The sequence below is a fragment of the Petaurus breviceps genome, unplaced genomic scaffold (genome assembly GCF_028583685.1).
Source record: "Petaurus breviceps papuanus isolate PSGF00001 unplaced genomic scaffold, PetGlider_PUasm1.0 38, whole genome shotgun sequence".
In the NCBI taxonomy this organism is placed as follows: Eukaryota; Metazoa; Chordata; class Mammalia; order Diprotodontia; family Petauridae; genus Petaurus; species Petaurus breviceps.
The window spans coordinates 51,893,354-51,918,466 of NW_027186304.1; the positions used below are offsets into that span (position 1 = coordinate 51,893,354).

Consider the following 25,113-nt stretch of genomic DNA (forward strand, 5'->3'; position numbering starts at 1 on the left):
TCCTGATGTATCAAGATGGTGTGAGCTTTTTTGGCTTTCATATCCTACAGGTGACCCATATACTAAGCTTGCAGTCTACCAACCCCACCTCTCCTCTCCTTTTCAGAAATACTGTCTATGTATGCCTCTTCATCTTAATACATGTGGAAATATTAACAACCACTCTCAGTCTAGTTAGCCAGCCAATTCTGAATATATCTCATGGCAATAGCATCCAATCAACCTTGGACTTCTTAATCTGGTATTAACACTCCCCCACCCCTGCAAGGGGGCCTTGAATAAATTTCATGAGAGCCCATGATTTAAATAAATATTTTATGTATGTATATATATATATGCATGTATACAAATATTCATACACATACACATATTTCTGTATATATATGTCATCATATAGATAACATATATACATATATTTTATAACTCTATTCCAATATAATTGATTTCCTTTGTGATCCTATGTATTTCATTTTATGTATTCAAAAACATTATTATGATTAAGGTTTCTAGGCTTCAGAAGCCTTTGAGTGGGACAAAGTGAATTGTACAGGATAAGCCTGCATGGGTTGTGACCATTCACACATTCCATTCCATAGTCAAAGGTGTCCATGATATAAAAGAGTTAGGAATCAACCCCTGGTCAAATTTATATCTCTCCACATAGTATGCAATATATTATAACAAGTTTTGCTAAAATTTACATAAGCTATTTCCGTAGTACTCTCTTCTCATCTGTTAGTTTATGAATCCTGACAAAAAAGCAAAAGTAGTTAGTCTGTAATGACCTGTTCTAGGTGAAATAATGCTGGCCCTTTGTAATCACTGCTTCCTTTTCCAAATATTTGTCAACTCAGTGTTTGATGATTTTTTGGGGGCATTTCCCTACTCCGTATAAAGGACTGAATGAAAAATATCAATAGTTGAATGCAAAATAACAACAATAATAACATTTACATAGTGCTTTATGGTTTTCAAACATTATCACATGTGATTTTTGTAATAACCCTAAGAGGTAGGTGCTATTATAATTCTTATATTATAGATAAGGAAACTAAGGTTGAAGAAGTTAAATGACTTCCCCAGTGTCACACAGTTAGTAAGTGTCTGATGCTGGATTTGAACTCAGGTCTTCCCAAATCCAGGTTTAGCATGCCATCCATTGTACCATTTATCTGTTACTTTATGACATGAGGAATGGGCCCACCAATTTATCGTGTCTTCCATGTTTTTTTTTTCAATTACCACAATAATGTAAAGGAAAACAACATGAATCAGAACTCTGATAAAAGCAAGGACTAATTCCATGCTTTCAAAGGATGATATTGGATCACACCTCCCTTTTCTTGGCAGAGAGCTAGTAAAGTTTACATGAAAAATGAGGCAACTATTTTCAGACACATGTTTATTTGTTTTGCTTAATTGTACTTCTGTGTTTTCTTAGAGACATGGGACTCAATGGGAAGTTATGGTGATGAATAAAATAAAAGCATCAATTTTAAAAGATTTTTTTTAAGTCAGTCAAGTCTAACCTCATGGTTCCTGGGTTCCCCAGTCTCTGCATCACAGTTATGTTAAAAGTTCTGGGCCTCTACCCATTCCTTTTTTTTCTTTAAATAGTATTTTATTTTCCCCCACAATTATATATCAAGAAAATTTTTAGCATTTATTTTTATTCCCAAATTTTTCTCCCTCCTTTCTCACCCTTTTTTGAAAATGGTAGGCAGTTTATTATAGTTTGTACATGCTATCATGTAAAACATGTTTCCATTCTTCATAACTGTGGAAGAAGAAACAAATGAAAGAAAAAAAAGTCATTAGAAAAATAAAGTAAGTAAAAAAAACCTATTCTTTGATTTGCATTCAGAGTTCATCAGACCTTTGTCTGGATATAGATAGAATTTCCTCCATGAGTTCTTTGTACTTGTCTTGGATCATTGTTTTGCTGAGAAAAGTTCGGTCATTCATAATTTATTATCACATGGTGTTGCTGATACTGTGCACAGTATTTTCCTCATTCTACTCATTTCATTTTGCATCAGTTTGTATAAGTCTTTCCAGGTTTTTTTGAAATATGCTTGCTCATCATTTCTTATTACACAACAGTATTTCATTCATATACTACAGCTTGTTCAGCCATTCCTCAATTGATGGATATCCCCCCAATTTCCAATATTTTGCCACCATGAATAGGGCTGCTATAAATATTTTTGCACATGTAGTTTTTCCCTTTTTATGATCTCCTTGTGATATAGACATAGTAGTGGTATTATTGAATCAAAAAGTGTGCACAGGTTGGTTGCCCTTTGGGCATAATTCCAAATTGTTGTCCAGAATGAGTGGATAAGTTCTTAATTCCACCAACCATTTGTGTCCCAATTTTCCCACATCCTCTCCAACATTTATCACTTTCCTTTTTTGGAAAAGGAAACTGTACTACCTGATCTGATTGGTGTAAGGTGGTATCTCAGAGTTGTTTTAATTTGAATTTCTCTAGTCAAAAGTGATTTAGAGCACTTCTTCATATTCTTCATCTAAAAATTGCCTGTTCATATCCTATGACCATTTATCAATTGGGGAATGGCTTGTATTCTCATAAATTTGACTCAGTTCTTCTATATATTTGAGAATTGAGGTCTTTATCAGAGATATTTGCTGTAAAGATTGTTTCCCAGATTTCTTCTTTCCTTCTAATATTTTTTGCATTGCTTTTGTTTGTACAAAACCTTTTCAATTTAATATGATCAAAATTATCTATTCTACATTTCATAATGCTCTCTATCACTTGTTTGGTCATGAATTTTTCCCCTCTCCATAGATCTGACAGGCAGACTATTCCTTGCTCTTCTCATTTGATTCTTTCATTTTCTATAGTACCTTCTAGTAAGATGGAGTTTTCTTCCTCATCTTTTTAAATTAGGTCTGTTTTTGCTTTTACTTTGTCTAAGATCAGGATTGCTATCCCTACTTTATTTACTTCAGCTAAAGCATAATAGATTCAGCTCCAGTCTCTTACTTTTACTCTCTGAGTGTCCTGCTTCAAGTGTGTTTCTTGTAGGCAACATATTGTAGGACTCTGTTTTTTGATCCACTCTGCTATCCACTTCCATTTTATGGGAGAGTTCATCCCATTCCACATGATTACTAACTGTGTGTTTCCCTCCATCCTATTCTTCCTCCTGTTTGTTTTCACTCTCCTTTCACCATTTCACACCTTACCAGTGTTTTGCTTCTGTCTACCACATCCCCTGATCTGTCCTCCCTTCTGTCAGTTCCCTCCAACCCCCTTTACTTTATCCCCTCCCTTCCTACTTCCCTGTCAGGTAAGATATCAATTGATGTACACATTATTCCCTCTTTGACTCAATAGAGAGTAAGGTTCAAGCAATGCCCATCACCCCCCTCCTATTTTCCCCTCCAGTGTAATAGATCTTTCTTGCCTCTTCATGTGAGATAATTTATCCCTTTTTACCTCTCCCTTCCTTCTGCACTCATTCTACTCCTCTTTCTTAACCCTTAATTCTTTTATGTCATTCTTTCAAATTCACCTTATACCCATACCATCTATCTATGAATATTCTTTCTAACTATACTATTAGTGATACAATTTTTAAGAGTTACAAGTATCATCTTCCCATGTAGGGATATGAACAGATGAGCTTTATTGAATCCCTTATATTTTCTTCCCCACTCCCCCTCCTTTTTTTTTTTAACCTGTTTATGCTTCTCCTGGGCCTTGATATTGGAGGTCAAATTTTTTGTTTAGCTCTGGTCTTCTCCTTCTATTTCATTGAATGACCATTTTCCACTTGATGTATTATACTTATTTTTTCCAGGTAAGTGATTCTTGGTTGTAATCCTAGCTCCTTTGCCTTCCAGAATGTCATGTCCCATCACTGCTGATCTTTTAATGTTGCAGCTTCCAAGTCCTATGTGATCCCGATTGTGGCTCTCCAATATTTAAATTGTATCTTTCTGTCCACTTGCATTTTTTCCTTGACCCAACAATTCTGAAATTTGACTAAAATGTTCCTTGGGGTTTTTATTCTGGGATCTCTTTCCTGAGATGATCAGTGGATTCTTTAAATTCCTATTTTGCCCTCTGGTTCTAGGACATCAAGGCAGTTTTCCAGTTAATTTCTTGAAAGATGTCCAGGTCTTCTTTTTGATTATTTTATGTAGTCCAATGATTCTGACATTGTCTCCCCTGGATCTGTTTTCCAGGCCAATTGTTTTTCACATGAGGTATTTTACATTTTCTTCCATTTTTTCATTCTTTAGAATTTATTTGACTGTTTCATGATGTTTCACAGAGTCATTAGCTTCCATTTGCCCAATTATAACCTGTAAGGTGTTGTTTTACTCAGTTAGCTCTTGTACTTCCTTTTCCATTTAGCAAATTATACTCTTTAAGGAGTTGTTTTCTTCAGCGGGTTTTTGTATCTCCTTTTCCATTTGGTCAATTCTACTTTTTAAGCAGTTTTCCAACCTGTTGATTCTTTTTTCATAATTCTCTTGCATCACTCACATTTCTTTTCTCAATTTTTCTTCTACATCTCATATGATTTTTAAGTTCCTTTTTGAGCTCTTTCACAAGTTTTTTCTGGGCTTGAGACCACTTCCAATTTATCTATGGGGTTTTACCCATAGGTATTTTAACAGATTGTCCTCTTCTGAGTCACCATAGTAACTTTCTATGGTCATATTCTTCTTTTTTTTTTTTTTGGTCATCTTTTTTCTGGTCTTTTTCTTTCTTTTAAAATTTGATCTCTGCTTCCGGGGTGTAAGGGGCTTTTTCTCAGGCTTCTTGTATCAGTGGTTGAAGACATCAGCTGTTTTTCTGGTGCTTCACTGATGTTGCTCTGAGGTCCTTGGGCCATGCTCATGTTTGGTGCTATGTGGAGGGTGTATGGTGGAGGGTGGCTGGTGCTGTTGGAGGCTGTTGGGGTCTGGCAGCTTACCTGGTGCTGAGATGATGGGCTCCTAGTGGCGGTGTCTGGCATATGCAGAGGTTCAGAGGGATTTTTCTGCATTTTCCCAGGGCTACAGTGAAGCAAGTGGAGGTCTGGTCCCTGGAGGATGCCCACTCACCCAGGGCTACACTGAAGCATGTTCTGGTTTTCAGAGTTGGAGTCTGTAGGTTCCTCTAGCTATCCTGAGACATGTGGGGGGGTCACCTGCTGGTTTGCTGAGGTGGGGCTTGTGCTGGCTTACTGGGATGCTTCCTGTCTGGGAACATGCTCCCCTTTCTCCTGAATGAGATGGATCTTTTTTTGCCAATACTCCAAATTCCCTGGGCTAAAAGACTGCTCCACCCTATCTTTCTGCTGGTTCTGCTGTTCTAGTTTTGTTCTGGGGTGCTATTTTATGGCTGTTTGGATGCGCTACAGTGCATTTACTGTTTGTTCTGACATCTTGGCTTCTGGCCTCTACTCATTCCTGACTACAAAGAAATGAATTACAATTCATCAGAATGAAAAAAAAATAGACGGGCTGAGTTCCCCAAAGAGCACAGTTCCAGGTCTATTGTTTTAAAATATGTTACCATTTTGACATTGAGCCTTCAATATATTCCACACCTGAGTTATGAGTGGACTTTCCTTTAACCACTTAGGAAAAAGTTATTATCGACTAAGTAGAATTGACTAACATCTAACTGAAAAAACTCATTGAAGGCACTTTCAATGTGATAAAGCTCTTTCTATTGCCAACTATAGCATAAACCTTGTGAAGTGCTAATAGTTTGGTGCTCTCCAAAGTGAAGCTTTGGCACATAGCATATTATCATGGCATGATTCCAAGGAGGTGAACAACCACAAATGAGAAGTAGGTAAGATGGGTCACATTCTTCCCTGCCCATAATAACCCCATAATAATCTTGTGGTTTTATCTCCTACACATCATAACCTACCCTCATCTCCCAACATTCCCTTCTCCCTCTTCTTCCTCTCTGTTCTCCCCTTCCCAAAATGTAAGCTACTAACATCTCCCCTTCTGAGCCACGTGTCAGCCCTTTAGAGTAGTTATACCCTAACACTACCTGGACAACCATAGTAGTTGTGCAGATGTGATTGAGAAAACATCTTGCCCATAACATAACTGGCCCATTTCCCCTCCCCAGATCACCTCATGGACACCTAAGGTGCCCCTCAAAAAGAGGGCTCTGTTCTGAGGCAGTGATCAATCTCTTCCCTTTTCATTTTGGGTGAGACAGAGTGAGTTACACAGGATAAGCATGCATGGGTTGTGATGTTTATCACACATCGCATTACATTATCTCTCCCCTCTAATACATTTTTTTTCTAATCTTCCCTATGATTTCCTAGGGTACCACCATCTTTCCAGTTACCTAGATTCATAACCTTGTTGTCATCATTACCTTACTCCCTCTATTCAATTAGTTGCCAAATCTTCTCATTTCTATGTCTATAACATCTCTTACATCTCTCTTCTCCACTTAAGCAACATTCTTGCTCGGGTCCTGATCACCTTTCAACTAGATTATTATAATAACCTCCTCTTTGAATTCTGTAAAGCATGTTCCCCACTCAAAACTATCCTCCATAGAAGCACAAAGCAATTTTCCTAACGTACATGTTGACATTGTCATTCTCCTGTAAAAAACTCTAGTGATTCCCTGACTGAAGGATCAAATGCAATTTTTACTCATCTCATCTTTTTAAAATTTATTTTTGTGCAAGTTTTTTGATGTACATAATTATCAGCATGATAGTACACCTAATTTTTAAATAAGTAAACAGATATAGTAAGTGTTCATCCTCTTTTTTGCTGATTTGGGTACATGCTTATATTTTTTGGAGACCACCACCACAGAAAATGACACTAATGCTGCTGCTTACATTTGTTAATCTGGATCTTCATTTTCAAGAGAAAATGTCCTTGACAAGTCAAACATCTAAAGAAATGATTGAGAAATGTCAAACAATTGAGAATGTATGGAAGAAGATAAAACAGTTTAAAACCAGGAAGCAGAGAGAAGTATCTTGGTAACTAGGTTAAAACACCAAATAGGCAGTGCATTTGGTGCCATTTCCTACCTTATTAAAAGGCCCTCAAATTAATTTTGAAGCATTATTCTTTGCAAATTCTACTAATGGTACTCCCAAGTGATAATTGGTTCCAAGAGTTTGCCTGCAGAAAAGAGTCTCTGGCTAGTGCTCCCAAAGTGGAAAGAGAGGAAGGCTCCTTAACCTGTAGTGCATAGATCCCTAGGGTTCTATGGATATATTTCAAGGGGTCTGTGAATTTTGATAGAAAGAAGACTTACATATTTCAATGTCACTGATTTCCTTTATAATCCTATTTATTTTATGCATTCAAATATTATTCTAAGAAGGGGCCCATAGGCCTTACCAGATGGTGCACACACACACACACACACACACAAACACACACACACACACACATTAGGAGCCCACGCTTTAAAGTATGCACTCATTGATAGACTATGCATTTGAAAAGTGGAGGACCAGTTTAGCTAAGTTCAGGAATGTTTATGACTGGCTTGGTGGTAGAGTAGATGGTTTTTTTAGATAGAACAAGTCTCAAAGACTGTCCACTAAGTTCCATAGGCACTAGAATTGCTTTTAGTGGAGGGAGTAACCACATTGACATAATTATGGCTATCTGAGGTGCTTGAAAAGAATTTTGCTACTGTATGCTTTACAAAGTTAAGAAAATAATGGTTCTGGGTCATATATACCAGGATAAAAATAGAAAGCATTTAGAAATAAAATAAATGGTACTTTGTTTTTAAACACAGCCTATTTCTAGAGTTATGAGGTTTTATTCTTCACATGAAAATCTACATTTTCTAAACAAATACTGATTATTATTTTTCATTTTCTTCTCATAGACATCTGAGAAAAATTTCCTCAGATATTTTCTAATATATTTGTAGATAGTTATTTCTTCCCTTTCCTCATTATTCTTTTTTTAATCTTTAGTAGTAATTGCCCTCCTTTGAACTCTCTCTAATATTTCCATTTGTCTTTTACAAATGTGGTGACCATTGATAAGCAAAAAATTTATATTAGACATTCTTCAAACAACACATTCATTCTTTAGATTGGTGATTCTGCGTCTGTTTCCCAGATTAATGGGTACCTTCTCATAGTAATCAGGAATCGGTAAATATAAATAACACAAACCAGGCAGCTAATTTCTTTTTAAGTACTTTAGAGTATTTTGCATTTTCCAAAGTGCTTTAGTGTCATTTTTGTTAACTCTTCTTCAAAATAATACTAGGAGGTAGGTCAATATCAAGCCCAAAGGAATCCAAAGCCTGCCATAGATTTTATGTAATTAAGTCTCCTCGTTCTCTTCTAGTCTACATATGTGGCTAGAAAGAGGTAAATAGGAGTAAAATGATTTAAAAACAAAGTAGGATGATTTTGTTACAGGCTGAGTCTTCTTAGATTAAGATTTTCCAAGAACTGTGGGCCTGCTACCAATACAAATTTGTCTAAAATTATTAGATGTTTTTGAGGACATCTCCAACATGAACATTTTCTGTTCAATGAGAGGAAAATTCAAACTAAAGTTATCAAGGATGAGATTAACAGAACTATTTTGCATCTATGGGTTTGGGGGTGATATTGGGGACAGGACTGCCATGGGGTGGTTCTGAGTTTGCCTCTTTACTTCTTCCATTCTTGGTGGAGATCTGGCCACAGAGAGAAAGGGTGAGACCCTATAGTGGAAGCAGTATGGTGGTACTAGTATCAGTTTCCCCATAATAGTACCACTATGAGCAGTTCTGTGGCTCTGTGGACATAGTGCCCACAGGTTCTGAGGGAAGAATGATAGGTACCAAGGGACAACACCTCCACAGGCCCCCTTTATCCTGGTCCTCCCTTACCCTGGTGGGTAAAGGAGTTTCTGGGGCCAGCCTGGGAGTCAAATTTGGTAAGAGTGACAGACTACAGAGTCTTGTCAGAATTCACTTATAGAGGGTTGGCAACAATCCCATACCTCTGTCACACCCTGGATTTCAGGAATCTAACCTGTTCCATGTAAAGGGGTATCAAAGTTGGAGGAATGAGAGAGGCACCTGTCTCCTTTGTGGTTATGTTTTCACCATTAGGACAATGGGTGATTCAATGGAAAGAATGTTGGATTTAAAAGTCTGAAGATCTAAATTCAAATCCTGATACTGAACTCATGATTCCAATGTCCCTGGGATAATCACTTAACCTGTTGACCTCATTTCCCTTAATTGTAAAATGACCTCAAAGACCATCTTTAAATCTATGATACCTACAATTCTACGACAGTTAATGTAAATGTAGTAAAACACTATTTGCATTGTTTTAAGGAATTTTATTATACGATTAGCATTTGTTTGTATGTTATTCTAAAATTATAATAAACCCTTAATTTTATTAAAACCAAACATTGATGACTAGAGACTGGACCTGTGACTGCACTGGTATAAGGAAATCCCAGGTGAGGAAATTCTCTCTAACAATGTAGGTTACCTCCTCCTCTGCAGTTTATTGTCTTGACTTAGACAGTTGCTTTGCCCAGGATCACACAGCCAGTAGGTGTCAGAAGTGTGTTTTGTCAGCTAAGAAAATTATCAGTGTAAAATATTTCAGGCAAAGCGTGGGGGACAATACTTTTTTTTTGTGGAAAAAAAAGGAAGGATGTTTTCACTCCATAGAGTTTGGATAGCATTATCTTAGAAGACATTTCTAAGATTTGTAGATGGTCTAATACTGTAACATTACCTAATAGTGTGGTTTCATGGTCCAGGGACCTAGCAGGGATTACCTTCTAGCCTTGGGGCATATCCAGGCCAGATTCTTAGTTTTAAGGATCCCTGAAGCTCTCTAGGGAAGGGACAAGTTCAAATTGTAAAAGAAGCAATTTTTTAAAAGGTTCAAAGACAAATCTGTCTCCTTCAAAATTTTCCATGGGACCAATAGTGAATAAAACTACTCAGATTCATAACCTTGAACTTATATTTAACTCTGACATCTCTAAATCTCATTCCCCAGCTCCAAAACATCAATTTCCAGTTCCTCCTCATCTTCCTTTGTCAGGGCTTTTCCATTCAGTCCTCCCACTCTCAGTCCCTAACTCACCACCTTATACTTCAGCTGTTTCATTAGCCCTTTGGCTAACTCTCTGCTCAAGTCCATCTTGCAATACACAGCCAAGTCTCATCTTCCCAAAATATCATTTTCTTTACCTTACCACCTGCTAAAAAAATTCCCAGGGCTCCTTATTGTCTATAAGAACGTTGTGCAAACTACTGGAATCCTGGACTTTCTATCATCTGGTCTTAGATATTTTCCCTAACTTCATCTTGCTAGCACTTAACATAGCTTCTTGCTTTAACCACATCAATCTTCTTACATTTCTCCTAATATATGATGCTTCTTTCTATCTCTCATCCTTCCTCATCCTATTATTACTATCATGAATGTTTTCCATTTCCTCTTGCCCTGAAAAATCTAACTCCTACATTTCATTCAAAGTTCAAACTCAAGACTACCTTGATGAAGCTATTCTTTACCAATCCTATGTCATCTTTAACTTCTTTGAATTTTTCATCTGTGGGTCTGCATCATATGATGGTATATATTTATTTACATATAAGTAAATATATATAAAACACATATTTGTTATATGTTTTCTTACTGGGTATAGTTCTATACAGTTAAGTATGTGCTTAACACATGTTTTCTGTGTAAATGAAAGAATAATTGGCTATACACACACATACATACGGTGGCAGGAATATTCTGCTGTGGTGAAAGAATGGACTACAGGGAGAGAGGAGTTACTTTTAGCCCTGAACATTTACAACATAAAGAGGGTTACAGATTACAATTAAAACCTCAAAATTTCATATCAAAGTAAACAGAAGCCCAACTCAAAATTTTGATTTGGAAATGAGACACCCCAATGGAGGCCTCATTTATATGAAAGCAGATCACTCTTGTATCAGATCAGGTTGAGAGCTTGGAGAATATGAGGGCAGCTCCAATTTCAGAGCACATCACAACAAAGATAGAAAGCTGTAAGTATTAGACAAGTAAGTTTTCCACCTCTGTGTCAAATTGAAGCAGATAAAAAGAACAACTAAGTCCCAGTCATTTCCCAAGGTTATCAAGAAGAGGTATGAAAAAAGTTATTTTTATTGATATCTTTGGGATACATAAAGCCATAACTTTCTATATACCCAGGTCTGATATTGTCCAAGAGCTCTGTTTCTTCATTCCAATTTTCTACCAAAGTGAATTTAAACCTTATAACTAACCAACTTTCCACTCTCCGGTTTCCTCCCCCTCTCTTTCTTCTATGCCTGAACTGGAAAAAGGAATGAAATGGAAAATGAAGAGGACAAAGTAGGGAAAAGAAAGACCACAATCTATGAGACAGAGACAGAGACAGAGAGAGACACACAGAGAGAGAGAGAGAGAGAGAGAGAGAGAGACACACAGAGAGAGAGAGAGAGAGAGAGAGAGAGAGAGAGAGAGAGAGAGAGAAGGAGAGAAACAGAAATAGAGAGACACAGACAGAACATGTGGTAGTAGACAGAGAACCTTTCATTCAGGACCTACCTCTAAGACATATTCTTTGTGAGGTCCTGCCTGGACAAATCACTTTCTTAACTTCTCCATGCTTTAGGTAGCTAAGATAATAAGTAATAAGTTACAGAGGATGTGTCAACCTTCAGCATTAAAGGGAATTTCTTTACCCAGAAGTTCTTTATGCCAATAAAATAACAAGTCTAGTCCTTATTCATACAGACATTTATGTGTATATGTATGTGTGTATGTATGCATACATACACACCTCCTGGGCAGTTAGTTGGTAAAGGGGCAGCTGCCAACTTCAGGTACTAGGCCTGGAGTCAGGAAGACTCATCTTTGTCAGTTCAAATCTGACCTCAGACACTTACTAGCAATGTGACCTTGGGCAAGACATTTAACCCTGTTTGCCTCAGTCTTTTCATTTGTAAAATGAGCTGGAGAAGGAAGTGACAAACTATTCTGCCAAGAAAACCCCACAAAGAGTTGGATATGAATTAACAACCACAAATATATACATCCATACACATATAAATGCAATATACATATACACATGTATAAATAAATACGCATGTGTATATGTAACCCAGGCTTGTCTGGGCCTACCCAACTTGTCTAACATGGAGGGGTCCTTGAGGCACCTTTGAAGGATGTGCAGACTGCCTAACATGGAGGTCTCTGCATCTCCTCACATGTGGGGTGGGGGAGGGGAGCTGCCTTTGAATGGCTCCCTGTTTCTTTAAAACTGGTGAGACCAAGTCAATCATCCCTCTCTTTTTGACTACTCTTTCTCTGTCCACTCTTATTTGCTATGTGGAGAGAGGGAAGATCACAGTTCATCCACAGCATGGGTACCATAAACTGAACTGGTGGGAGGAAAAGAACTTCCTTCTCCTGCTCTCTCTTTTTCACGCTGGCTCCAAGAAATGCGCCTGGGGTGTTCATTCTGTTTTGTGCTGTTTGCACTCCTCAGTTTCAGGTGCTGGAGGTGGTCCCCACAGGCTCAAGATTAACACGATGACCTTGGAGTCAGGATTGAAAGCAGGATGGTACAGCCAGCCACGCCAACATGGAAGCCCTGAGAAGTCAGGGGGCCTGGGACCTGAACCCTAGGTGGGTTTTAGAACTGGGATTGTGCTCCCTAAGAACCAAGCTGAACTATGAACCTAATCCCCATCTCCTCCCCAGAGACTGAGGTGTGGCAAAAGTGAGAGAGAGGATTATGTCTCCAACATGCTGGGGAAGTAGGTTTATATATTTGTGATTATACTTTTTCAAATAAATATTCCTTTGTAAAAGTTAATCTGACTATAGAGTCTACTGGAACTATGGTACAAGGGAACCCTCCTTACAACTGAGGGAACAATATTAGTGAGGGCAGGAACCATTTGCAGAAAACCTAGACCGCACCCACTTCCAAAAAAAAATTCTCCTTGGAGAATCTTGAGAAGTAAAAATAGGCCATGACATGTATAATATATATATATATATATATATACACACATACACACAAACACATATATATATATACACACACATATATGTGTATGTGTATGTTTCATTAAATTGAAAGTAGAGGAAGATATTTCCATTTCAATAACTCAACCTCAAATCAGCTAAATTGTCTTAGTATTATACCCAAAGATAACACTATGATTCAGATCATATTAGAGATGTTAGAGAATTTAACCAGTTTATTTGACATGTGTCTCCCTTAAAAATTCTTCCATAAAAGATATTTTTGAATATTTACTAAAGTAACTAATAGGTGTGTACCCCAGGAAAAAGAGCCTGGTGTCTGAGGGTATCTAGGCAAATGGCTTACAAAGGGATAAAACAAATGCCCTAAAATAAGGGAAGAGACAATTTTGACTAAGAATCCAGGATGCACTGACAAAGCCTAGAGTAAATCCACTGTAAGACATTAGGCTGACATGTAAAGATCTATTTCAAGCTGAGAAACAACTCAAAAGTCTCACTACTAAAAACTCACATTCATCAAGAAAATTTAATCATGTTGCAAATTAGAGCAGGAGTGATAAGTTAAATCAGTAGAGTGAGATGTACAAAATCACTGCCAAGTTTAAAGTCTTTTTAAAGTTGTTAAGCATTTGGAATTTTTGAAAAGTCAGTCTTATAATTAATACATAAATAAAGTAATAAAAAACACCCACAAATAGAACCTTTCCACCTTCTTCACAATATTTAACCTTGAAAAATGATTTTCATCAGGCTTGATCTGGTCTAACCTGCAAGCTTCATCTTCATGTACAACAAAATAATTTTCCTTTTTATCCCTAGTGGAAATTACTGAATAAAGTTCTGTAGGACTTTTATTTTCTAAATTTTTATTTACATAGAAATAATTCAGGAGAAATCAAACAGTGATCTTATTAGAAACACACACACCTACACAGGCATGTACACACACATATGTATATGCATATGCACACATGTGTTTGCAAAGTAGAAAATTGGCAAGAGCAAACCAATCCTGCACCTCCAACCCAATGAATTCCCATATGTTAAAGAGGGTTCTACTAATGAAAAAAACATCAGCAAACTCTAATAGCCACTTGAAAAGTTTTTTCCTGAGCAATAATTCTGCCCATTTTTTGGTTGCATATTGTTTTTCATTTCAATTTATAAATTGTTTTTAGCATGTTACACATATTGCCTGGTAATTGTGAAATCATTTTACCTTGCTTCCATTTTCTCTTGCCTCTCGCTCCATCTTGAGGTCAGAAATTAGCAGATTCTTATACTTGGTTTTCGCATGGCTGCTGTGATCTTCTAGCCTGTACTCTGATGTCAGCTGGGCAGAGAGGGGGCTGTCACTCAAGTTCAGAGGCTGCTCATCCTGCTCCACATTTGTTTTGCCATTGCTGTTTGTGTCCCCCATCTCCCTGCAGTGTACTCCCCCTGAAGCAATGGAACTAGGACCCACAGTCTCATTGCCATTAAGGCTCTCTGCAGCGGAATCATCTGTTGAAAAATAAATGATGGTGCTGCCATTAGTCTCTCTGAACAAAACTTAATTAATACATTATGAAAATAATAATGTTGTATTGTACCTTATTATTCTAATGTCAGGATGACTATCTAATCTAATAATGCAACTCAGTGCAACAAACATTCTTTAATTATCTGCTTTGTCCCATGCACTGTATTGGGGCAGCAATGTTGAATGACATGGTCCTTGCCTTCAAATACTTATAATACAATAAATAGCTTGCATTTATGTAGCACTTTATGCTTTACAACATGCTTTTTTTAAGCAAATATTATCTCATTTTATCTTCACAATCACCCTGGCATGTAAGTGCTATAATTATCCTCATTTTTTCAGATAAAGAAACTGAGGCAGATAGAGGTCAAATGACTTATTCATAGCCACACAGTAAGTATCTCAGGCTGGATTTGCACCCAGGTCTTCTGCTTCCAGATGTGTTACTCTATCCATTGCACCAGCTAGCTACCTACTGATGTAGTAGGGAAAATTTGAAAAGAGAAATCACTCAGACCTGGGGCAATGAAGAAATTATTCATAAAGGTGGTGGCATCTAAAGATTTATAAGGTAGGATAGATTCAGAGTTGGGGTGGAGAGGGTTGAAGCAACAGATACAAGAGTACAGAGGATGGAAAGACATGACACTTCTGGAGAATGTAAGTCTAGGCTCAAGTGTAATAGATGAGGAGAGATAAAGAGATGGGGGCATGACAAGTGAGAATAATACTTCACAAAGGCCAGGGGTTAAAATTAACAAGGCATGTGCAGGAGATAACAAGAGAGAGTGACTTGATTAGAAAACAGTTACCATGTTGAGAACTAGTAAATTATGAGAAAAAAAAAATGTGGTTTAGGGAGGAGATAACAAAAGAGTAGATATTTTTGGTAATGGCAAAAGAATTAAATTAGGGGTTGAGACTTTGTCTCTAACTAATTCTGTGACTTTGACCAGGTCACTTAATTTAACTGAGTTTCAACTTTCTCATGTGTGAAAGGAAGAAACTGGATTACATGGTCTTTGAGGTTCCTTTCAGCTTACCAATTCCATTTTCCCATAAAGGGCTCACAAAGGTTCACTCTTCTCTTTTCTCGCTAAGCACATTCTCTCAATAACCTGATTAGCTCCTATGGGTTTAACTATCATTTTGGGGCAGATGACCTAAATATCTATATACATCCAGCTCCAGTATCTCCCCTGAGCATAAGTCACACAGCACCAGTGCCTACTGGCCGTTTTAAACTGGATGTCTCAGAAACATTTCAAACTCAAAACACAACACATTATCTTCTACCCAACACCAACTTTCTCCCAAACACACATATTTCTGTGGAAGTTATCATAGATTTGTAATTTCTACATTATTCTAGACTCCTTACTATCCCTCACTCCACTCATCCAACCAATTGCCAGATCTTACCACTTCTGCTTTCACAACATCTCTTACATCTGCCCCATTTTCTTCACTCACACAGCTACCATCTTATCTCACGTTTTCATCACTTCTCATCTAGATTATTGAAACAATTCCTTTTTGGTTTCTGTGACTCAAGTCTCTCCCCACTCTAGTCCATCCTACTCACTGCTGCCAAAATAATTTTCCTTAAGCACAGATCTGACCATGTGAGTCTCCTACTCAATCTATTCCAGCAGTTTCTTATTCCCTTTAGAATAAAAGATAAACTCCTCTGTTTAGCTTTTAAAGTCCTATATAACTATAATCCCAAACTATATTTCCAGTCTCATTGGATATTACTCCCCCTCCAACAATCTGTTATTCAGCCAAAATGGCCTTCTCTCTCTTTCTTAAGCACAACGCTTTGTCTCTAATCCTCATGCCTTTGTAATGTCCATCCCACAAGGTTGGAATGCACTTCCTTCCTACTTCTGCTACTTCTACAACTCATGTATTAGCTTCCGCATGAAACTTTCCTGATCTCCCACTACTTAGTGCCCCTTCCATGTTTACCACTTTGTAAATATTTCTATACATTAAGGGGAATGTTATTAGCCATGTTAAGGACAGAATGGCACAAGGATGATCAGGACTATGCCACTGAATGCTGAGAAATGGAATAATTAGTTATAATAATGTTAATTATTATTATTATTATTATTAAAAACAAAAGCTTCCAGGATGGTGATGTCATTTACAGGGATGTAGAAAAGACAATGAAATCAAGCTTCTAATTTTGTTATTTCATGTGACAGTGGGGCATCTGTGTGAAGACCATCGACAAATGAGGAATCAGAGCTAGAGAAAGATTTTATTGTCATCTGTATACTACTAGCTAAGTCCTGAGGGTACATAAGATACTCGAGGAAAAAACCTGTAGAAGAAAAAGAGTAGGAGCTTTAGGGTTAAATAGAAATAAAGATGCTCATAAAAGTGCAAGAGAATAAAGGAGTCAGTGAAAAAAAGAAAGAAAAACCAGGAGACTGGTCAAGGAAGGAGATCAGGTCTAATTAGAGTAGGGATGAGATACTGAATTATGTTAAATGTAACACAGATTGAATTTGCCTAAGTGGAGACTGATGGTGGATTGTGTGAAAGTAACTTTAGCAGCATGATATGGACTAGAGCCAGATTGTCATGGGGGTTAGACAAAGAATCAGTGATAGTTTGACCAGACAACCTGTTTGGAAATTTAAATGTGAAACATAGGAGAAAAACTATAATTGGTCAGGAAAGCAGAGACAAGCAAAGGTTTTCAGGACATTTAAAAAAATTAGGCAAATAAGAGTTTTCATATTTTGATGAAACATTAAAATGAAGCTTTAAAAATCAACTGTCATCTATTTAAATATACTGATGTTGAATTTGCATAGGTAACAATCTAATTCAATCCTCTTAATTCACTGACTTTGTTATGTTCATACTGTAAAAATCAGCTCCTGAGCTCAAGGGGTCATGCTAAGCAAGGGCATCAGTAGTTTATTTTAATCTTGTCACTAAAATTTCCCAAATTTACAGAAAAAGATGTACCGAAATAGACTTTTTTTTACAGATTTACAAAAAAAGCCCAAAGAACCTTATGAATGTGACTTAAAAATGAATCATATGAAAATGTTTACTTGAAAATGTGAAATTCACCTATATACTCTTCCAGGAGGCATTGTTTTTATTGAGCTAAGTGAAATGTCATTTTCCAGTCAATTAAATTAGACACAAAGAATGATGAATGAAAAGTGTGACTTTGGAGTCAGAGAACCTGGGTTTTTATAGCTGGCTGTGACTATCTACTTGTGTAGATGTGACCTTGGGCAAGTCATTCAATTCTCTTATACTTAAGTTCAGAAGTTCTCAAAGAGTGGTCTGAAGAATCCCAAGGGTTCTCAAGACACTTTCAGGGGGGATCTATGAAGTCAAAATTATTTTCTTAATAACACTAAAACATAAGTTACCTATTAAAAACTCTTCCCTTTTTCCAACTACATATCTGAGGCTGGTTCTCTTCATCTAAAATAAAATATCATAACAGACTGAATGCAGAAGCAGGTATCAAGGTTCAGGTAAATTCCATTAAGCCAAATAGTAAAGAGATTTACAAAAATAATGCAAAATGATGCCCCTATTCTCAATAAATTTGTTATATTTCAGGAAATATAGATATCTTAAAAATATTTTATTGATATTGAAATGTAATGGGTTTATTCTTATAATTTTCAATGAGTTAATAAATAAAATATTAAATTATTGATTTTAATTTCAAATATCATAAATTTTAATAAGTATAACTCATAAACCAAAGCTCTTTGGAGTTCTCAATAATGTTCAAGAGTATAAGGGCTAAACTGAGACCAAAAGGTTTGAAAACCTTTTCCTTAATTTAGAGTTAGGAGGGACACTGGGTTCATTTATGGTACAGTACCCTCATTTTTTAGTTAAGGAAACTGAGACCTTGTGAGGGTAGGAATAAGTTCACACAGGTAGAAACAAATAGAACCAGGACTCAAACATATCTGATTGCAAATTCCATGCTTTTCCTTTTATATCATAAGTTTTCTCATTTGCAAAAAGAAGGGTCTGGATTAAATTGCTTCTAAATCCAGATTCTAACTCTGCACTTATGAGACATAAAACACCTTATGAAAAAGTACTTTAGGCTTATAAGTTGTTTAACAAAATTTCAAATAAAGTTATTCCAATTATATACCAAGGAACTAGTTTTGTAAAGCAATCAAAAGACTTGGTCATTCATGGCACAATTCTCCTACTGCAGATTTCACTGTCCTGAAGGATATTTAAAGCTGTTCTATATGAGAAGGAACAAACCAGAAAGGTAGTCAAATCTTGCCAGAGGTAGACTGAATCATACCTTCTAAAACTAGATGTTTAATAAGTTCCAAACATAGTAAAGAAATACCTGCAGTTTTGGAAATGTAAAATTAATGAAGTAATTTGTATAGAAACTATCTAGGCAAATATAGCTCATATTCTATATGTAAGTAAAATTCTTTGCATTAAAGGAAATGAAAGCAATCCTTGCTACAAAATGTACTGAATTTTTTTCAATGAAATCAAATAAAAGAAGACATACATATACATATATATGTAAAATCAAAGTCTTGCCATACTTACTTGATTTTACATTTTCATATTTGTTTTCAGAGAGCTATAAAATGTGTTAATTGTAAAGAGAATGTTATCCCCCTGCTTAACTGTGTAAATACCCTTTAAGATGCATTAAATTTTAAAGCAAATCTACAATTAACATAAATACAAATCTAACTCTGACTAAAGTCAAACATTGAACATATATGTTTCTTAAACCTGTAATCATTGTGCCTACGTAGTAAACATGTATATCACTTTCACAGAAGATGAAAATTATCATCAGTCAGAATATTTTTTAACAAAAGTGCTGTGATTGTAATTTTGACATAAAATATAAATAATAAAGGAGAAAATATTTTTAGAGCTGGTTGTTCTTTCCAGATGTTACCAAGGTAACACAATTCAACAGCTTAGCATATTTCATTCCTGGATAAATAGTATATCTTTGTGAAGTATAAATGAAAGTTTTAATCACCTATAACTACATATATACTTACACAATTTATAGTTTAAACAAAAGAGCCACTCCCATAACAAAATGTCATCATCTTACAAATGAAAATTAAAATATATATTCTTCAATGTCCGCAATAATAAAGTCCAATATATGGATACATGTCTATCTATATATGTATATATGTAAACACACACATATATGTATCAGTCAGAAGACATTAAATTGTGGGTAAATACACATTATATTTGCTAGCTTTGTGTAACCAAGTTAGGAGCTATGTTTTGTTAGTTAAAGGCATCAGTCAAAACATTTTTTCACAATTTGAACATCACAGACCATCTATTTTTGCTTAGCATAATTAAACCATTGACATTTTCAATTGTTAAAGTTGAAATTTTCTTCCTTACCCAACATTTTTCCTTCCATCACGTGTGGATGCTGGTATGTGGGTATTGGATTGTAGGACTTTACACAGAAGTTCAAATGTTTATGTTTGTGGCTCTGGCACTAGGATTTACAGAACCTGAGTGAGAGTGACTCCTTCAAGTTTTCAACCCAAGGACCATAGATAGCATATAGACCTGAGTAGTCTCTATTTGTATGCCAGGGGAAAACAGCACCTGGAGCTTTGAAAAATAAGAATGTCCAGGGCCCTTAGCAACAGGGGAGGGTGTGGAATGTGATGACAGGGAAGGGTGTGGAACCTGGTGACATCAGGAGGGCAGTTGGGGAAAGGAGGAAATGAGTATTTTGTTTAGTTGGTTTTGTCCTTCAGACATATAGGGAGGATTTAACAGCTTGGCAAAGCCTCTCAATGTTTGCTAAAATGGAGGCAATTGTATGTAAGCAACATCTATTGCATTGCATGGCATATTTTCTCATTTATCCTTTTCTTTCTTTGTTTCTTTACCCCAATAAATTGGTGCAGACCTCAAAAGTACTTAAGATATTCACAAATTTGTTTGAATATCCCTATCAGTATTTTACATGCTAAATGTGTAACTTCAGGTCCATATTTAACAATTAATTCTAAAATATTCCCATTTTCTGCTATTCCCCCTAAAACACACACACACACACACACACACACACACACACTACTGAAATCAGCTTTATACATGGGCACTCATCATATTTTCAGCATGTTCTTAAGTAAGGTTGTGTGCCCATGGAATAGGAGACATTAAAAAATCTACATAAAATCAAGATTAGAAATTGAAATTGTAGACTTAATAGGGTAGCACCTCTAGCTTACACCACCCAAGCCAACTTTATTATCAGTTTCCAAAATGTAACAGTTGCCTTTTGGTAACTCAACTTCACAAATTTCACCTAGGAAAGAAATTATTCCTTTTATTCTAAAATTAAAACAAGCTTTAAGCTTAATTTATAGAACGAAACAACTATGCCCTTTAAGAAATCCCATCAATCTTGAGGGAAAAACACCACAAAAACTTTAAAAACTACTTAGGAAAGTATGCAGCTCAACCTAACACTTTGGTCCTTTGTTTCCCTCCCTCAGTCACTATGCCCCTCAATACCTTCCTCCCACTTCCAGCATTTTTAAAAGGTGACAAAAGACCTTTCAAAATCTTGTCCCACTGGGCACATTCAATTATATATCTTACTACTATTTAATATGAAACAACTGGGACCATCACTTACTTGGCCACAGCACACAATACCTGGATCATTTTCACCTATGTACTTTTGCTCCCCACCTGAAAAATGTCACTTCTCCCTTCTTTGTCTTTTTACATCCTTCAAAACCAATTAAGTTACACCTATTCAAAAAAAGGGAAACAAAAAGTCCCACATTTGATAATAACAGCCCCCACTGATCTTTTCTTTCTGAAAATGTCTAATGCATCCATTACCAATGGATTCCAGCTTGTAGAGTATAAGAAGCTTTTTTTAACATTAAAAAAATTGTACACCCTCATATGATAGTACTGGGAGAAATTATGTGGTATATTAACTGATAAAACACATGATTTTTATTGTTGTTGTGGTTCAATTGTGTTCAACTCTTTATGATACCATGGATATAATAGCATGCCAGGCCCTCCTATCCTCTACTATCTTCTGAAGTCTGTCCAAACTCACGTTTATTGCTTCCATGACACTATCCATCTCATCCTCTGCTGTCCCCTTTTCCTTTTGCCTTCAATCTTTCCCAACATCAGGGTCTTTTCCAATGATACTGTCTTTACATTATGTGACCAATATATTTAAGCTTCAGTTTCAGCATTTGACCTTCCAGTGAATAGTCTGAAGTAATTTCTTCATGTACTGACTGATTTGATCTCCTTGCTGTCCAAGGGACTTTCAAGAGTCTTCTCCAGCACCATAATTTGACAGCCTTGTTCCTTATAGTTCAATTCTCACAGCCATACACTGATACATGAAAAACCATATCATATTTGTTGGGAAAATGGCATTTTTGCTTTCCAATATGCTGTACAGCTTTGCCATAAGCTTTCCTTCCAAGGAGGAAATGTCTTAATTTGAAGGCTGCAGTCACTGTCTGCAGTGATCTTTGAGTTCAAGAATATAAAATCTGACATTGCTTCCATTTCTTCTTTTTCTATTTGCCATGAAGTGATGGGATTAGTTGCCATGATCTTAGTTGTTTTGATGTTAAATTTCAAGACAGTTTTTACACTCTCCTCTTTCACCCTCATCAAGAGGCTTTTGAATCCCTCTTCACTTTCTGCCCTTGGAGTGGTGTCATAAAATTGTTGCTTGTTGTACTCCTTTCCTAACCTTAAAACTAATCAGTCATTCTATATTTGGTTCTAACTGTTGCTTCTTGGCCTACATAAGGAGACAAATAAGGAGACACCATTAGGAGACTAATAAGATGATGTAGTACTCCCATCTCTTTAAGAATTTGTCACATTTTGTGGCGATCTACATAGTCAAAGACTGCAGTGTAATCAACAAGATATGTTGGCAATTTGGTCTCTAGTTCCTTTTCCTCTTCAAAAACTAGCCTGTTCTTCTGGTGATTCTTGGTTCACATATTGCTCAAAGCTAGCTTGCAGAATCTTAACCATAACCCTTCTGGCATGTGAAATGACTGCAACCTTTCAGTAATTTGGACATTCTTCTGCATTGACCCCTCACCCTTGTCTTTTTTTAGGATTGTGACATAAGCTGATTTTTTCCAATCCAGTGGCTGCTATTGAGTTTTCCAAATTTGCTGGCAGCACTTTAACAGCATTATATTTTAGTATTTTAAAAAGCTCAGCTGGAATTCCATCATCTACACTAGCCTTATTGTTAGCAATGCTTCCTAAGGTTAACAACTTCATTTTCCAAAATTTCTGGTTCTAGATCAGTAACCACACCATCATGATGTTCAGTGATGTTAAGATCTTTCTTGTATAGTTCTGCATGTTCTAGCCATTTCTTCTTAGTCTATTCGACTTCTTTTAAGTCCCACCATTTTTATCTTTTATCATGCCATGATAATTCTAATGGCTTCAATCTTTTCTAGTAATTGCCACTATTGACTACCCTCTCCTTCTGTATGCCTCTTATCCATTGTTTTTTGGTGACAGCACTCTCCTTTTTCTTCTTTGGTCTGAACATGCCTTCTCAATCTCTTTTGCTGAATCATCATCCATATGCTAGCTCCTAACCATGGGTATCTCTCAAAGCTCAATTCTAGGTCCCTTTCTTTCAATATGCTTTCTTCATGACCTCAATTACCAATTATGGGTTCAGTTATTCATCTTGTTATCAGTGACTCTTAAATCTCTCTCTCTCTGTATGTCTCTGTCTCTCTCTCTGTCTCCCTTGAGGTCACCTATTGGACATCTACTACTGGATGACCTATAAACACCTCCAACTCAACCTATACATAAAATTCCTGCTAAACCCAGTCCCCCTCCAAAATTCTTTATTTATGTTTTGAGCTCCACAATGCTCTAATCAATGCTTCTAGTCACACTGGTTTGACAACCCAATACTACTCAATTCTTACCTCTCCCTCACTTATGTCCACAGCTTATCCAGTATGAATCCTCTTCTCTCTACTTACATTATCACTATCCTAGTTCAGAGCTCCTTCACCTCTCATCCGGACCTTTTCAATAACCTTTTAATTAGTTTCTTTGGCTCAAGATTCTGCTCTCTTTAATCCATTCTCCACTCCTCTGCCAAAATAACCATTGTGCAATAGTTATGATCATGTCACCTCATTCCTCAAGCAACTTCAGTGGCTTTTTGCCAATAGGATGAAATACTGACCCTTAAATTCAATCAGATTTTAGTTTATTTTTCAAAGTAGATGTCACATTTTTCCCCTCGTGGATGCTATATTTTGGACACATTGTCCTGAACTTGGCATTCCATGGCCCACCTTCATGACGTTCCATAGACTGTCCTCCATGCCTAAAATGCACTCCTTTTCCACTTATAACTCAAAGTTCCTAGTTGCATTCAAGGCTCAATTCACATGTCAGATCCTGTAAAAAGCATTTTTTTTAATTCCCTTAGATTTTAATTCCCTTAGATGAGCACTCTCTCCTGCCTTAAATTACCATTAATGTTTGTTTAAATGTGGCATATCCACCCCAGTAGAATGTAAGGTTTTTGAGGAGAGGAACTATTTTTCAACTTTGCTATTATACGCCTTCCACTTGATTTGTGATTATTGATTTATGGCTCACTTTGCATCTGCTGCTCTGCTAATTTTTGTTTCAATTCTACTGAACAAGATGCCCCTCTGAGGATAAGCTCATCAGCTCTAAATTCACCACTATGCTGCTAACTCAAGTCTTGACTGATTCCAACTCCCTCAGAATACTCTCCCTGCAGACTGGAGGGATGAAGGGTAGAGCACTGAATTCCTCCTTATGCCTTCCTTTAGAGAGGGCAGAAACTTGATTTAGCTCACTCCAGTTTGGATCTCCTTCCCTGCCTGGTTTTAATTCCATGGAACAAGATGCCCACAACACCAAGTACCTCCCGGTGTCCCATTCCTTCTCTCCTCAATGCCAATCCCCAACCCATCTTTTCTGCCTACTCTTGGGTGTTTTCTTTCCCCTTAGAGTGTAAACTCTCTGAAGGCAGGGGCACCTAACAGCGCCTGGAATATAGTGGATGCTCAACAAATGTTTGTTGGATTAATAAGTGTTTGTTGACTACGGTAAAAATAATATTGTGCAGAAAAACAATTTTTAAGGACTTAAGAATTCTGATTAAGGTAATTACCAATCATGACCCTGTGGATTGATGATGAATTACACATTATTCCCCCTAATATTCCCGCAAAGCTGGCTTATTGAATGTTCTTCATACACAATACACAATTCTCTCATCTCCATGTATCTGTACAGGTTGCTCCTCATGCATGTGGTACTCTTGATTCACTTCACTTAGAGGCAGCTGGTAGCACAGTAGATAGAGTGCTGGGATTGGAGTCAGGAAAAACTGAGTTCAAATTTAGTCCAACTACTTAGCTATGTGACCCTGAACAAGTCACTTAGTCTCTCTTTGCCTTCAGTTTCCTCAACTGT

General features: G+C 36.7%; 1 protein-coding gene across 2 annotated transcripts in view; it reads right to left on the reverse strand.

Annotated features, from left to right (window-relative positions):
* The window catches only part of NOL4 (nucleolar protein 4), a 482,864-nt gene that overhangs the window by 167,700 nt on the left and 290,051 nt on the right, over nucleotides 1-25,113 (reverse strand). For both annotated transcript variants that reach the window (XM_069099880.1, XM_069099881.1), the window contains exon 6: nucleotides 14,263-14,546. In XM_069099880.1, the coding sequence (XP_068955981.1) occupies nucleotides 14,263-14,546 (284 nt within the window). The remainder of the gene's footprint in view (nucleotides 1-14,262; nucleotides 14,547-25,113) is intronic.